The 13,605-nt window shown below is 47.2% G+C and overlaps 3 protein-coding genes across 14 annotated transcripts in view; 1 reads left to right on the top strand and 2 right to left on the bottom strand.

Annotated features, from left to right (window-relative positions):
• The window catches only part of Cntn2 (contactin 2), a 32,324-nt gene extending 26,501 nt beyond the window's left edge, over window positions 1-5,823 (top strand). The window contains exons 20-23 of the mRNA XM_015483347.2: window positions 177-363; window positions 681-793; window positions 1,191-1,359; window positions 1,787-5,823. Coding sequence (XP_015338833.1) covers window positions 177-363; window positions 681-793; window positions 1,191-1,359; window positions 1,787-1,896 — 579 coding nt within the window. The 3' untranslated portion in view covers window positions 1,897-5,823. The remainder of the gene's footprint in view (window positions 1-176; window positions 364-680; window positions 794-1,190; window positions 1,360-1,786) is intronic.
• A 1,979-nt stretch (window positions 5,824-7,802) lies between these two features.
• On the bottom strand, window positions 7,803-11,428 carry Tmem81 (transmembrane protein 81). The gene has a single exon (XM_015483785.2). The coding sequence runs from the start codon at window positions 9,962-9,964 to the stop codon at window positions 9,104-9,106; it is 861 nt and encodes a 286-aa protein (XP_015339271.1). The 5' UTR covers window positions 9,965-11,428; the 3' UTR covers window positions 7,803-9,103.
• Window positions 11,429-11,566: 138 nt separating this feature from the next.
• Rbbp5 (RB binding protein 5, histone lysine methyltransferase complex subunit) overlaps window positions 11,567-13,605 on the bottom strand; it is a 43,040-nt gene continuing 41,001 nt past the window's right edge. For 10 of the 12 annotated variants that reach the window (XM_048809558.1, XM_048809561.1, XM_048809559.1 and 7 more), the window contains one exon: window positions 11,567-13,600. In XM_048809558.1, the coding sequence (XP_048665515.1) occupies window positions 13,572-13,600 (29 nt within the window). In that variant the 3' untranslated portion in view covers window positions 11,567-13,571. The remainder of the gene's footprint in view (window positions 13,601-13,605) is intronic. The other 2 variants (XM_048809563.1, XM_048809562.1) reach the window with 1 other exon arrangement.

Genomic DNA, 13,605 nt, shown 5'->3' with positions numbered 1-13,605 from the left:
ACCAGGTGACCCTGCTCTCTGGGTGCTTTAACCAAGTATCCCAATTCTAAGACTCAAGAGACTGAGTCTTGGGATCAGGGTGAGCAAGAGGGAAACAGAATGTGGGCATCAGGATTAGGGTAGCCCTGAGATCCTGGGCTTGACCACTGACCCTAGGGTACCCTTGCCCCCTTCAGATCCGCTACTGGAAAGCTGGGGACAAAGAAGCAGCTGCTGACAGAGTGAGGACAGCAGGGCTAGACTCCAATGCCCGAGTCACCGGCCTCCACCCTAACACCAAGTACCACGTGACCGTGCGGGCCTATAACCGCGCTGGCACCGGGCCTGCCAGTCCTCCCACCAATGCCACAACCATGAAACCTCGTGAGTCTGTCTGCCAGGGGTGATGGGGATGCTGGGGGTGCTTCCAGGGTCACTGTTTCTCCAGCAACAAGACACATGCTCTGGTCCACAGAAACAAGGGGTGAGCCTGTTGAAAACGAGGTAGAAATTCTACGGCCTCTGTCTTCTCCAGCCTTTGGACTTTCAAGGACTTTGTTTTTGAGGCACTGGTGGCAGAATGTTCTGGGTGTAATTAGTACAGGCAGACATCTGGAGAAGGGCTGGCGGATGCTGAGGCGGGGTGGGGGGGGCAGACAGGGGACCATGTGGAGGTCTCTCCAACTCTCCTCCCCTGGCAGCTCCCCGGCGACCTCCTGGCAACATCTCCTGGACTTTCTCAAGCTCCAGTCTCAGCATTAAATGGGACGCTGTGGTCCCTTTCCAAAATGAGTCTGCAGTCACTGGCTACAAGGTGAGGAAGAGATCCACAGGTGAGAAAAGCTCTGGTCTTTCTGGTAAATATGAAAGCCACAATCTGCAGCAAGAGAGATCTGAGTGAGACAGAAGCAGAGTGTGGGACCAGTAGAGGCTTGCTGCACAGAGGTGCTCTCCAGCTCGCCTGTGGTAGACTATTAAACAGGAGCAGATGGGATTACTGCGAAAAGGCAGGGGTGGTGGGGCAGCAGGGGGGTTTGCAAGCTCACCTCCCACCAGGGAGGAGCTTGGCTAATGGTAAAGCCAAGGAGGGGTGAGGAGACAGAACCTCAAGGGCCCAGAACTAACTGAGCTCCCCCCAGGGACTAGATCTGGGCAAGAAAGAAGGATCTGCCCTGGCATAAGGAAACTCCACCCGGAAACCTTCTTCCTAGATGCTGTACCAGAATGACTTACACCCAACTCCCACACTCCACCTTACTGGCAAGAACTGGATAGAAATCCCAGTACCCCAAGACATTGGCCACGCCCTTGTACAGATTCGGACTACGGGACCTGGAGGGGATGGCATCCCGGCAGAAGTTCACATCGTGAGGAATGGAGGTGCTGCCTCTCCCCTCTCCTGTCCCCTAGAAGTATCAGACTCCACCCAGACACCTGGTGAAGGGATCATGCCCACCCACCCCAGCCACCTCCAACCTAGACCCCAGGAGAATGGGAAAGCCAGGCAGGAACCAAAGTAGAGCAAAGCCATTGCCTTCTCCCACTCTCCACATAGCCCGAGGGCCACGGAAGTGAGGGTGCTTCTTTTACTGGGTACAAAAGGAGGCTACAGCCAAGGACAAAGGCCCTGGAAAACTATGAGAGTAGGACTGAGCATACCAGGCGCCGTTGACACTCGGGTCTGCAGTGTTCCACCCCCCTGCCCCCCACCCAGTGTCTACTTAGGAAAGGTCTGGATCCTGTTGCAAGCATGGGGCTAGGGTCACCCAGGCCCTGCTCACTCAGCCTGCATTTCTGCTGGTTTCAGGCACAAGCATGATGGTGGAAGACGCGGCAGTCTGCCCAGCCCCACACCCCGGCGCCATCCTCTCCCACTCCACAGCGATGCTCATCCTCATAGGCTACCTGGAGCTCTGAACTCGGCGCTTCTCCTTCCGCAACAGAACTGGAACCCAACTCTGACGGACACAGCCAGCTGGCCCTGGCCGTTCCCAAGCCAAGGTGGCCCAACACTGTGCCCAGAGTGGTTGGTTTTAAACACCTACTTTAAACAGGACCCTTTGTGCAGGAGGTAGGATAGTTCATATTCTACCACAGGACAGAACCATAGGTGGATCTTTTTCTCTAAATGAAGATGTACTGGGCAGTGACTTCCATGATGATACTGAACCCAACCCCTGGGCCCCTAGGGGTTCTGGATGGAAGAAACGAGCCCATGGGAAGAAGGGGGTTGAATGCATATCTTGAATGGCAAGAGATGGCACTCGGAGTCCACATGTAGACTCTGTCACCTGAGTGCAGAATCCTGGGTCCTGTGGGAACACCTGGCAGGAGCGGGCTGAGGACCTCCCTCAACTAAGAAAAGGACGAACCCTGGGACCAAGACCTCTCCTCATCCTCCTGTTGAGGAGCAGCGCAGCCGGACCCTGGCGTTTTCCTCCGACTCCCCAGCAGCCCCTGCCTGCCTGGGCGGCTAGAACTCTTGCCCTGCTGCTGGGATTGGGAGACTGAGCCCCTTCAGCATTGAGGGATGAGACTCCAGACTTTTAGGGGTGGGAGCTAAGAAGGGTTGGGAGGCTGGGATGCCTGGTGGAATGGGGCACCAGCCTGAGCCTGAGTTATGGGCACCATGTGGGTGACACTGCCCTCTCAGCCAACACTGCCAACCCAACCCTGTCACCCGAGTGCCAGAGCCACCCTAGGTGGCTGGGACTAAAGGGCTTGTCTTGGGGAAGTCCCTCACCAAGACTTATCCTGCACAGCCCCTCCAGGGTTAGGGCAGGAGACTACCAGGCGCTCACCCGCCCACCCCCTCCAGCTCTGCCTGCAGACCTGTGGCCACCTCCCCCACTGCCACCCTCAATGCAGCATTCCTTCTCTGTTCCAGCCTCTGGAGGCTTCTGAGCCAGGCAAGGATCAATATGACCCTGCCTGCTCCCAGGAATACCCTGGACCACCTGGAGAGTCCTGTTCCCTAGACTGCCTGGACCGCTCTTTAACCCCAGAAGAAAGAGGGGTTAATAAAGGGGACATCCCACCTTGAGCTCAGGTGTACTACCAGTCACGGACAGCAGAACTGGAAGAGGCCTGAGAGCTCAAGTTGTCCACGCCCTGCACTCCCCAGATGAGGAACTGGAGGTCCAGAGAGGATCAGGGACTTCTCAAGGTCACAGGGCCTACAAGTAGAGGGGATGGGACAAGAACACAACTCTTTTACCTGCCTGTTCAAGGCTCTGTCTCTGCAGAAGAAGGAGGCAGTGCTGACAGCTGTTATAAAGGTGATCAAGGCTGATGTGGGGGTGAACAGTCTACTTCAAGGGTCCCCATTGCTGACCACGAGGATTGCATGGCTGAGCCCAGCCCAAGGTGTGGCATATTCTGGGAGATGCCCAGGCCTCCCTTGCCTTCTGAGCCTGGCTTCTGCTGGGGACTCAACATGCACTACCAACTTGAAGTCCCAACCCCCTTACCCTTGCTCCAAGAAGAGGCCAAAGCAAGGACAGAGTTCCCCAATCCAGGCAGCAGTAGCAGTGCAGCAGGAAACCCCAAAGCCTGTGCTCTGCCAGGGGACTCTCACATCTGGGAGCAGCATGACAGGCATCTTGAAGGGCACTTGTCCCTGAAGCTCCCTGGGCCAGTTTTCTGTAGTTTACAGTTAGAGCTCTATTTTGTTATGGTTTTTTAAACTTTTAAGTCCTGCTCTATTTTCCTGGGCAGGTTTATGTTAATGTTTACCCAGTACAATTTTTTTAAAAACGTCAGCTCACACAACTTCTCCCTGCCACCCCACAGCCACCTCCCTGCAATCGAGGACTGCAAGGAGGCTACGGGCTTAGCTAAGTGACCATTCCCCCTCACAGGGACCCCAGATTTGGCCTAGCATCTCTCTTTGTGCCCTGCTAGCTATGATTTGGCCTGTGCCCAGTTCTCTACCAGAAGGGGACACTGAAAGAAGCTTCCCCAAGGTTTATCTGATTCTCTCCTCACTGCCTGGGGCTGCAGCAGGGGAGACAGGGAGCCTACTTGCCAGGCTGGGATGAGCTGCTTTGGCACAGGAGCTAACCAGGGATGTGGGAGGCTGCAGCCCCTAAGCTTGTTTGAAGGAACACTCATGGTCAAGTACCTTACTTCAAAGAGGTCCATTAGAAAGAGGGGGATGGTGATCTGCTTGGGAGACCAGGAAGGGTTTCTTACCAGGAAACCTGACTGCTTCACAGACAGAATTTGCTTGGGGGACAGAGCCATAGAACTCTATTATTATAGCAGATGTTCCTGCAGCATGAGACTGCATGTGACTGAGGTTACAGGCTTGTAAAATGGAATAGCTTCTTGCTGGGGTGGCTTGGAGGAATAGACTAGATTAGGCAGCTTCCAGAGTCCCTTCCTGCCTGAGGGGCCTATGATTTTGTTTTCTCTGCTTGGATGGGCAGGGGGAGCTGAGTGGGGCTCACTCCTGCTGCAGTCCGGACTCAATTCTGAATTCCCTCCTTTCACACCAAGCCCCAGAGAGAGGCAGAAGCAAGGGTTAGTTCAAACAAGTATTTTGCTGCCTCACAGCTTAATAATGACGAGTAAATGCCCTGAGAACTAGGGACAGCCAGCCTAAGATGCCTTTTCAGGGCTGGGCAGACAAGCACCCACTGATCTGCAAGCACTGGGGCCCAGGCAGCAGCACTCACCTCCTTGGTCCTTGTGTCTCTAACAGGGCAGGAGGGCGGGGACTCTTGCATCTGCTCAGAGAGTTGCGGGGCTTACAGGGCAGCTTCTACTTTCATTCAGGGTAGCAAATCACAAGGTGATGCCAGGGAGTAGCAAGGCCATGGGGGGTGGGGGATATTTTTTTCTTCTTTTAATAAAGTAACAGGAGAGACTGAAGTTAGACATGAGAAGAAGCTTCTGCAATGAGACCCTGGAATAAGTAAGCAGTTACTTCTCTAGAGACCTCTGAGGACTTTGGAGTGTTGGTGTAGTCTAGGTTAGGTGAAGCTGTGACTGGAGGGATAGGAGATGCTGTCTGTCCTTCCAGAGCTGAGTCTTAGAATCAAAGCATAGGAAGATGTCATCTGTTGTGGTCCCTGTGTCTTAAAGGAAGCCATTAAGGAGGAAGGGGCACCCAGGAATTGTGGTGGCAACCCAGTGCCTTCCCCAGCATGCACTGCCCCTTGGCAGTCCCCAAAGCCATCCAGCCTGCACTCTGGGCAAGAGCCCAAGACGGCTAAAAGATGTTTTCCTCCTCTCTTCCTGAGATCGCCAGTGGGGCTCCTGCATGTCACAGGGATAGTAGTACCCTCACACCTGTGTCACTGGCACAGGTGTGATGTTTGTCTCCCCAACTCAAGACTCAACCTGGGCCAAAGACTCCTGGAGTAGTTTAGTGATCAGATAGGCATTCTTTTCTAAGGGACTTCAAAGAGTTCCGTGGAAACAGGTACCTAGGAGCCAGTGGCGGGGAGGGGCGGTGCCCCATGAACTTGTATATATGGTCATAGGCTTTGGGAAGGAAGGGCCATAAAGGAAAACTGGAGAGGAACAAAATGGGTCAGACAGATTTGCCCAGAGTCCTAGGCAGCCCCAGGCCTAAGGCACTTAGTACCCTTGGATAGGGTGCACCCTGCCTTGGTCCAAGGTGCCTCCAACTTGCCACCTGCTTCAGGGCCTGCCCAGCTTAGAGAAGCTCAGGGCTTGGCAAATGCTATGGCCTAACAGACCACTGACTATACAGCTTTTGTTCAAATGGAGCCACTCCCACGGGCCCACTGTTCCGCTCTTATACTTCTTGTATGGTAGTTATTTATTGACTCTGGTAGCAGACAGTTCGTAAATAAAGATGGTTTCTCAACCTGTCTGCTGGCAGCGGCTGTGGATTTTTATTATCACTTGGCTCTAGCACATCTCCTGTCTTGTCTGGTAACCTGAGGCCTCTATCCAGGGCCTTCAGCCATCACAGTGAATCCTGTTAGAACATGCAGTCTGTATCGCTTCATCCAGTCCTGGGAAGGGAGAAAACTGCCAGGGGACTCAAGCAGGTGACACAGAACACAGCAGGCACTTTGCCAGATGGGCTGGCTTCATCTAACACAGTGGCAGCAAACAATACCTGTGGATGGAACCGCTTTAAGGTCCCCTGGCTTTGAAAACATTTGAGGTGTTGACTCAGTGGTCCCAAAGGGAGGTCTTTCCCCTTAGAGAGATCCCAACTGGGGAGCACGTGACTGCTCCCTCTGCTCTCTGCAGCCCCCAAAGGTTGTGATTACTACTCAGCTTGCAGCCACAACTTACACGTTCAACAAACACTGATCCAACATCCACGACAGATGAGCTGTGCCTGCGGCGGCACACAGCCCTGTATTGGATTTTCAGTGCAAAACAGGTACAAAGGGGTCCATCCTGTCTCATAATTTTCTTAAGGGAGATCAAGGTGAGTGGAGAGGGCCTGTTCAGCAAGAGAAAGGTCCCATGTAGACACCAGTCTGACACAACAAGGTCACCTCTTCCTTTTTCACCCCAAGTGGATGTTGGGAGCACAGGTCACTATCGAACCCAAATTTTAGTCCAGTCAGCCTCTCCTTGACCCTCTAGAGGCAAATTACATGCACAGAACTCCATTAACTGAATTTAGTTTGTCTTTGGTAACTTGTGAGAGTTTTTTGTTCTTTTCTTTGCTCAAACCCTTGAGTCAAGGGATTTGCCATCCTAAGTCAAAGTTCAAGAGCCCAAGGCACAGAGGGCAGTAAACCAAGAGCTGTGGGATAGGATCACCTGACTGCTGGTTTGCAACTGAGTGCTGGAAGCTATTTAGCTCTTCCAAGTATCAGTCTCTCCATCTGTAACATGGCAAGCAGCAGCCCTCAGGAAAGTCAATACGCAGTTCACTACATAAGATGCTGTTTCCCGACTTTGAAGTACAGCAAGCTATCTCCTGAATTCTTCAGTAAAACAGTACTGCAGTAAAAAGAATCATTAATAACATTCCCAAACTTCAGTTGACCTCACTGCACCCTCATAATCACCTATTTCCAAGATAAGGCCTACAAAAGGTGTTAGGCTTGCTCCAGTACAGCCCATAGCAGACCCAGGCCAGAGTTGAATCTTCTGAACTCCCCTTTGAAGTGTGCAGATGAGAATTAAGGGTCTGTGTACAATTTAAGGTCTTTTAAAACATAACAGCAATAGTAAAACAATTCCCTATCCATGGGCCTAAGCTACTGAGTCAATCTCAACTACGTATCATAGTCATTGATAAACCTGTTAAAAAAGATGCTTTGATCTTTTATGTATAGCTTATCATCAATAATCGTGGGCCAATCTAACACCATGAGCCACCTAATGTAATATACTAAGTATGGATCTACGTAGGGCTCTTGTCAAAAATGTCTAAAACTCATTTCTTGTGAATCTAATGTTAAAATGACAAATCCAGATTGTGGGACACCACCCAATACTATTGGACTAGCCAGACACTTCAATAAAATCAATGTCATGCCCTATGCGGTGGTGCACACCTGAAGTGCTAGAAACTTGGGAGGCTTATACAGGAGGATCACAAGTTCAAAGCTAGTCTCAGCAATTTAGTGAGACCTATCTCAAAATAAAAAAATAAAAAGGACTGGGGATATAGCTCAGTTGTAACATATCTTTGGGTTCAATCCCTAGTACCAAAAATAAATAAATAAAGGGATTGAGGATATACCTCGGTGGTAAAGTACTCCTAGGTTCAACCCCCAATACCCACCCCAAAGTAATAAATTCTTAAAATCAATGTCATGAGAAAATACACAAACGCATATATATGATCTGTTGAAAAATGAAGACTTGAGAAAATATTGAACACAATACATGAAGCTTTATTAGCTCCTAGATCAAGAAATTACATCAAAAAGCTCTAAGATTTTGAAAATTGGAGCAACTGAACATAAATTATATGTTAAGACTGGGAATTGTTCATTTTCTTAGGTGTGGTAGAGGTATTGTAGTTATACAGGAGAATGTCCCTATAAGATACATACCTGATTTACTTTCCAATAAAGGGTCACAATGTCTGTGATGCTTTCAAGTGGTTCATAAAATCTGTAACTTAGGCAGTTGTTGTCAAAAAGCTAACAACTGATGAACCCTAGGCAAAGGGTTTATGGGTGACCACTATAAACCTTTCTTCTAACTTTTCTCTGGGTTTGAAATTTTTAAAAGTAAAGGAAGTAATAAGGACCCTTTGACCATAATTTAAAGTGAAGTAGCATCTCCAGAGTTGGGGCTCAGGAATCTGTTTTCCAAAAAGTCATCCAGGTGATTCTGACACATGGCTCAAGGGAGAGAGAACCACCAGTCTTTGGTTCCTGACAGTTCCATAACCCAATTATCTTGGATAGTCTCAATGGTCCCCAAGAGTCTTTTAACACTGGATCTTGTACAGAGGTGCGAGTCCTCCCATGGGAGCTTTGGCTACTATCAGAGACCCATACATTGATCTTTCCAGGAGCACAAACTTCAGGGCACTGAGTAAGCAAAAATAAAGGAGCAGGGAGCAAGCCACAGAACTGCTTCAATGATCAGGTGAAGTATCTCTGTTTTGCAAGGAAATTTAATTTAACATTGAACATAGAGGGTTCACCTGGGGAGGGCAGAGAGGGCAGGTAACATTTAGGGATTATTACACACCTGAGTCAGGTGTCATTACTAACAACTTCTGCCACCTATGGGCATGGGCCCTCAACAAAGCAATTTGTCCATTGTCTACTATTAAGAAATCCAAGGGAAACTGAAGCCAGGCTGATTATGGGACCATTTAAACAAATGCAAGAAAGAAAAATGCTAGGTTTCCATATAAATTACTTTTATTGAAGAGGAAAAAATGTTTTCACTATGAGTACGCTGCTCAAGAGAGGGGAGATGGAGATGGGAAAGCACAGAGGTTAGAGAGAATGCAAGTTTGGAAGACAGAACTCTTCCCAGGAACAGGAGGTTGCCTGCAGTCTCCTGAGAACTTAGAGCCAGGGAGATGTGGAGCAGAGACCCACGTGGGACACAAAGCAGCTGGTGATGGTTGCCCACAGCTAGCAAGAAGCTGCTCCTTCCACACCCCTCACCCAACCTTTTGGCAGTGGGAGCCTCCCTCCTAGCTGATTCACTACCTGACATCCAGAGCATTCCCTGAAGAGCTAGCCTGGGTTTCTGGGTGGCAGTCCTTTGGGAGCAAGGCTTGTAAGCTCTTGTGGCTCCAAGTGCCATCAGTCCCCCTCCACATACCGCAGAGGACAATGCTCACCAAAATACCACCAACCACTCCACCAGTAATTCCTATTCCCAAGGCCAATGTCACCTTCTTTTGCCACTTTGGCCGGAAAGGCTTGGAATGGTTGTCCAGATTAACCTCCAAGCCCTCATCTACTAACTTCTGTTCCTCGGTAAGAGATTGAGAGAAATTCAAGTTCACCAACTTTGGAGGAAGGACCCTCAGCCCAAAATAGAGCCTCTTCACAAACCTCAAGTTTTTTAGCAGCTGCACATCACAGCGGTATGTCCCAGAATCATACTCCTGGACAGGTTTAAACCTCAAAAAATAGGATTCAGCTCTGAAGGGTCTGAAGAGCTCATCGTCAGTGGAAATGATACCCCGTGCCAATCTCCAGGTGAAGTGGAAAGCTTTCCGTCCAATCTCCAGGATGTCTGAACTCAGACAGCTAAGCTCAAACTCCTGCCCATCGAGGACGGTGAAATGCAGCATCCCACAGATCCAGTTGGTCAGACATTCCAAGCGCTGAGACTGACACTTCCTCCTCACTCCATCAGGGCCCACCTCACAGATGGTCTCCTCTTTATAGCCAAGGCCGCAAGTCACAGTACAGGTTGTAGCATTGACAATAACTTTCCCTACAGCTTTCTGAAGCTTTTCAGGGATGGCCAGTGTTTTAGGTGAAGACACCACCAATGGCGGGTAGACAGTCAACGCCAGACTTGTGAGGATGAAACCAGTGGCTGAAGTCTTCATGTCTCCACAGGCATTTCACCACCCTTAGCCAGAGCCCTCTGGGTATTCCAGTTGAATTCTCTCTGCATCATAAATGAATTCCTTCAACATGGGATGTCCTTCAAAGTCAAGAGATATATGATGCATGCACTGTCAACTAAACAATGCAACCAAATACACAAAATCTCAGTCCTTACTCACAAGTGAGGTCCCAAGGCAGAAAAAACAACAAAAAACAATCACAATGTTGCTGCTGCTTTACTATCTATGCTTGTTAATGACCACCTTACCAGTCTCCGTTCCTTTCATATCCTCTTAATAGATTTAAATCCACCTCTTGAAAAGACACAGATGGAGGGCTGGAGATTGGCTCAGTGGTAGGATACTCTCCTAGCAAGTATGAGGCCCTGGGTTCAATCCCCAGCACTCCAAAAAACAAAAAATCCCCACAGATGGACAAGTGAATTTCCAAATGAAGTTACATTCTCCTACCCTTTCACTCCCCTTCCATGTGGGATAATTAAAGATTTCAGGATTCCCAAGTTGAATCTGATCAAATAAAAAAAATATATACCAAAGTCTAAAAAGAACAGATGGTTAAGCAAATTAAGTTCCAGTTCAATACCTTGAATTATTTACTATGAGTGCTCCTAAAGATTCTATATAAAAAGGATCAAGAACTCTGGACTGGGAGGCAAGTGACTTACCCTTTCTGAATTTCTATTTCTAATTGTTTCCTCCTCCATAAATAAAGCCTTCCCCACCTATTTCAGGGAGATCACTTTTGACCATCAAATGATGCAGGGCACGTGAAAACACTCTATGAAGTGTGACACATTGGTCGGGTATAAGGAATTTTTAAAAAGAAAGAAAATTCATGAAGGCAAGGGCCAAGACGCCCTATCAGATGAGCAAGAGAGGCTGTCAAAAGTAGCACCGTTCCAAGCTGAAGGTTCTCCTCTGTCTCAGGGTACTGAAGACTTGGGCTGGGCCAAAGGATGCAAGCTGCTGCCTCTGGGCCTGCTCCCTTTGCCCCACAGAGCAGAGGGGCTCACTGATTCCTTATGCTGATGAGGGTTGCTAGGAAACAGCTATGAGGTCAAAGACAAGTTCTCAGTGATATGACAAAAAATTAATAAACAGACACTCAGATTTGGCAGTAATTAAAATCAGACTTTTAAAGATCTTATTCTTGAGGAGACAATGAGTAGTTGGTGGATTTTAAAGCTATTTAATAGAGGAAAAAAGACGAATAAAGAGGAATTTAAGAAAGGTCCCTTGGAAGCCTGGAACTTCCTGGCATGCATTTTTGTAACCTCCAGAATTTAAACTATGGCCTCTTCAGGGTAACTAAACAAACTTACACTGAGTTAAAAATCTGAAGAGATCATTCCTAGATGATCTTTTTGATTAACAACACCTTTTGTTTCAAATCATTTATTTATGATCTTGTATAAAGGCAGAAATTTAGACTCTGTGCCCCCACCCCACCACACTTTCCAGCTCTCTAGTTCCATACAGGGCTCTAACACCATCACAGGAAGTCACATTCCCCAGTATATGAAAGTGGCTGGTGAGCTCCAGAAGTGATCAGTGTTTACAAACAAACATCTGCACCTGTGCTTTAATAAACATCCGATTTTATTTACAAAGCATTAAAGCTTCAGCAAGAAGTACCCAAGGCTACGTTTTTATCTTGTACAAAACTACAGAACATTTGAAAAACAAAATGGTGGGCAGGGAGAAGATGACAAAGGGAAGAAGAGAATATACATATATTACACAAATCAAGAAACTCAAACTGAAATGGACAAACAGTTTTAGGGGCTGAAAAAAAAAATCCCCAAAACATAAATAATTATCAGGAGCTGCTGCCAGAGATAATCTGACAGGACGTGATTTTCTCAGTAGCCAGTTGAGGAGTTGGACAGAGTATAAACACCAAATGCCCAGGTGAGGAAACCAAACTCCTTCATACATGGGAGTAAGGCAGAAACCCTTTGTATCAGTCTCCACACCACTACAGTATGCAGCACAGAGAATGGGAATGAATATAATGTCTGCAAAACAGAAACATGTCCAGTGAGCCACCTGCCAATCTTAACCACTGTCCAATTCACGTGAAATTCACGAAATGAGCACTTGAAGAAGTAGCAGTGGCAACTAAAAAATTCAGGAAGAGTTCTGACTTCTGGGAAAAATAAAAAATATATATATTCTGAAAGATGGGATGGGAAAAAGAGGCCCTTACTGATGTGTTCTACTTTGATTTCTATCCTACAATCTAAAAAATAATCAATGTGTTTGGCTACCTAAAGGAGCATCCACCAACTGATAAAGACTTCCCAATAATCGCAGTATTTAAATTCTCCTTTGAAAATACTGAGAAAATGATGATCCCGGGTAAGCACTTTGGGTCAGCTAAAAGCTCTACTCAGACAGGCTACTAAGCCCCTTCCACACCTGGTTTCCTCACTCTGGAGTTTCAGAAAATTTCAAATACCTAATGTACACATCCATCCAATCTGCTACTTTTTATTTAAACAATAGCAAAAAAAAAAAAAAAAAAAAAAAAAAAAAAAAAAGCTAAGCAACCTTTCACAGAAAGGAAGTGACTGGAAAACACAGCAAGAAAAAGGAGCACGAATGCATGGATGCAAGAGGGGAAAGATGCACTGGCTGATGGGGACAGGTTTCCATAGGCAACAATAAAAAAAAATTTACCTTGATCTTTGATTTGAACTGTTTTGCTGCTTTGATTTTGGAATCTGTACTTTAGTCCTTGCACAGGTTCCCCCACCCCAATAAAAAAGAAGCTTGTTGAGAAACACCTTGTTTTGTTTCCAACTCTGGAAGCCAGCACAGATAAGGTAATATAAAGTGTTGATGATTCTTTGCTGGAGATGGATAAAACTAGTTATCTTCAAAATCCATGATTAATGAGACTGAACCAATACTGGAGAAACATGCAATGCAAGGAAAAACCCTGAATCTCCTACTGCCCAGCTTCTTGAGCAAAATGTATGACAGGAAGAGGGGGCCTTCTTATCTTTCTTCTTTTCCTGTAAATTTGAAAGCTTTCAAGCACTTTCTTTTCTGCCCAACCTTTGTACACTAAATGGAAATACAGGAGTTATCTGAGATAGGGTACATTTAAAAATGAAAAAGAATATGCAACAGAAGTTTTCCTAGGATATTGGAAACAAAATTTCAGATAAGAACAAGTCACTCGAGGACATGCATTGAGGACGGAAGGCAATCAGGAGACAGGAAATGATATGTCAAAATGATTCTGGGTACAATAGCTAGATGAACAAAACATAGGTATCTTTTCTCCAGCAACACAACCAAGCGTTGAAGTTTATGTGAGTCAAATCTCCTACTGGATGCCTTCACAAATCCTCGTTCCTGAGAGCCTATTTGGACTTACGCTTGAAAGGGAAGGTAAGGGACATATACTCTTCTTCCATAATTCACTTCTTCATTCAAACATAAAATTCACTCCTTCCACCTCCTGGGTGGGAGGCAGAGGCCTTTGTTTTAAGTTAAAGTCAATCTCAAATAACTGACTACACTGTCCAGAGGCCACCTGATGGCAAGTGAGGAAGAACGAAGAACTTCAAGGTCTTCATAATAGTTCTGAGATTGCTCCTCCTGCTAAA

The sequence above is a fragment of the Marmota marmota genome, unplaced genomic scaffold, assembly GCF_001458135.2.
Source record: "Marmota marmota marmota unplaced genomic scaffold, marMar, whole genome shotgun sequence".
Classification (NCBI taxonomy): domain Eukaryota; kingdom Metazoa; phylum Chordata; class Mammalia; order Rodentia; family Sciuridae; genus Marmota; species Marmota marmota.
The sequence above is the reverse complement of the archived record's forward strand: the minus strand, read 5'-3'. Positions and strand labels throughout refer to the sequence as shown.

What these genes read in the sequence shown, in the direction of transcription:
- Tmem81 (XM_015483785.2), bottom strand. Translation starts at nt 9,964, where the DNA reads ATGAAGACTTCAGCCACTGGTTTCATCCTCACAAGTCTGGCGTTGACT.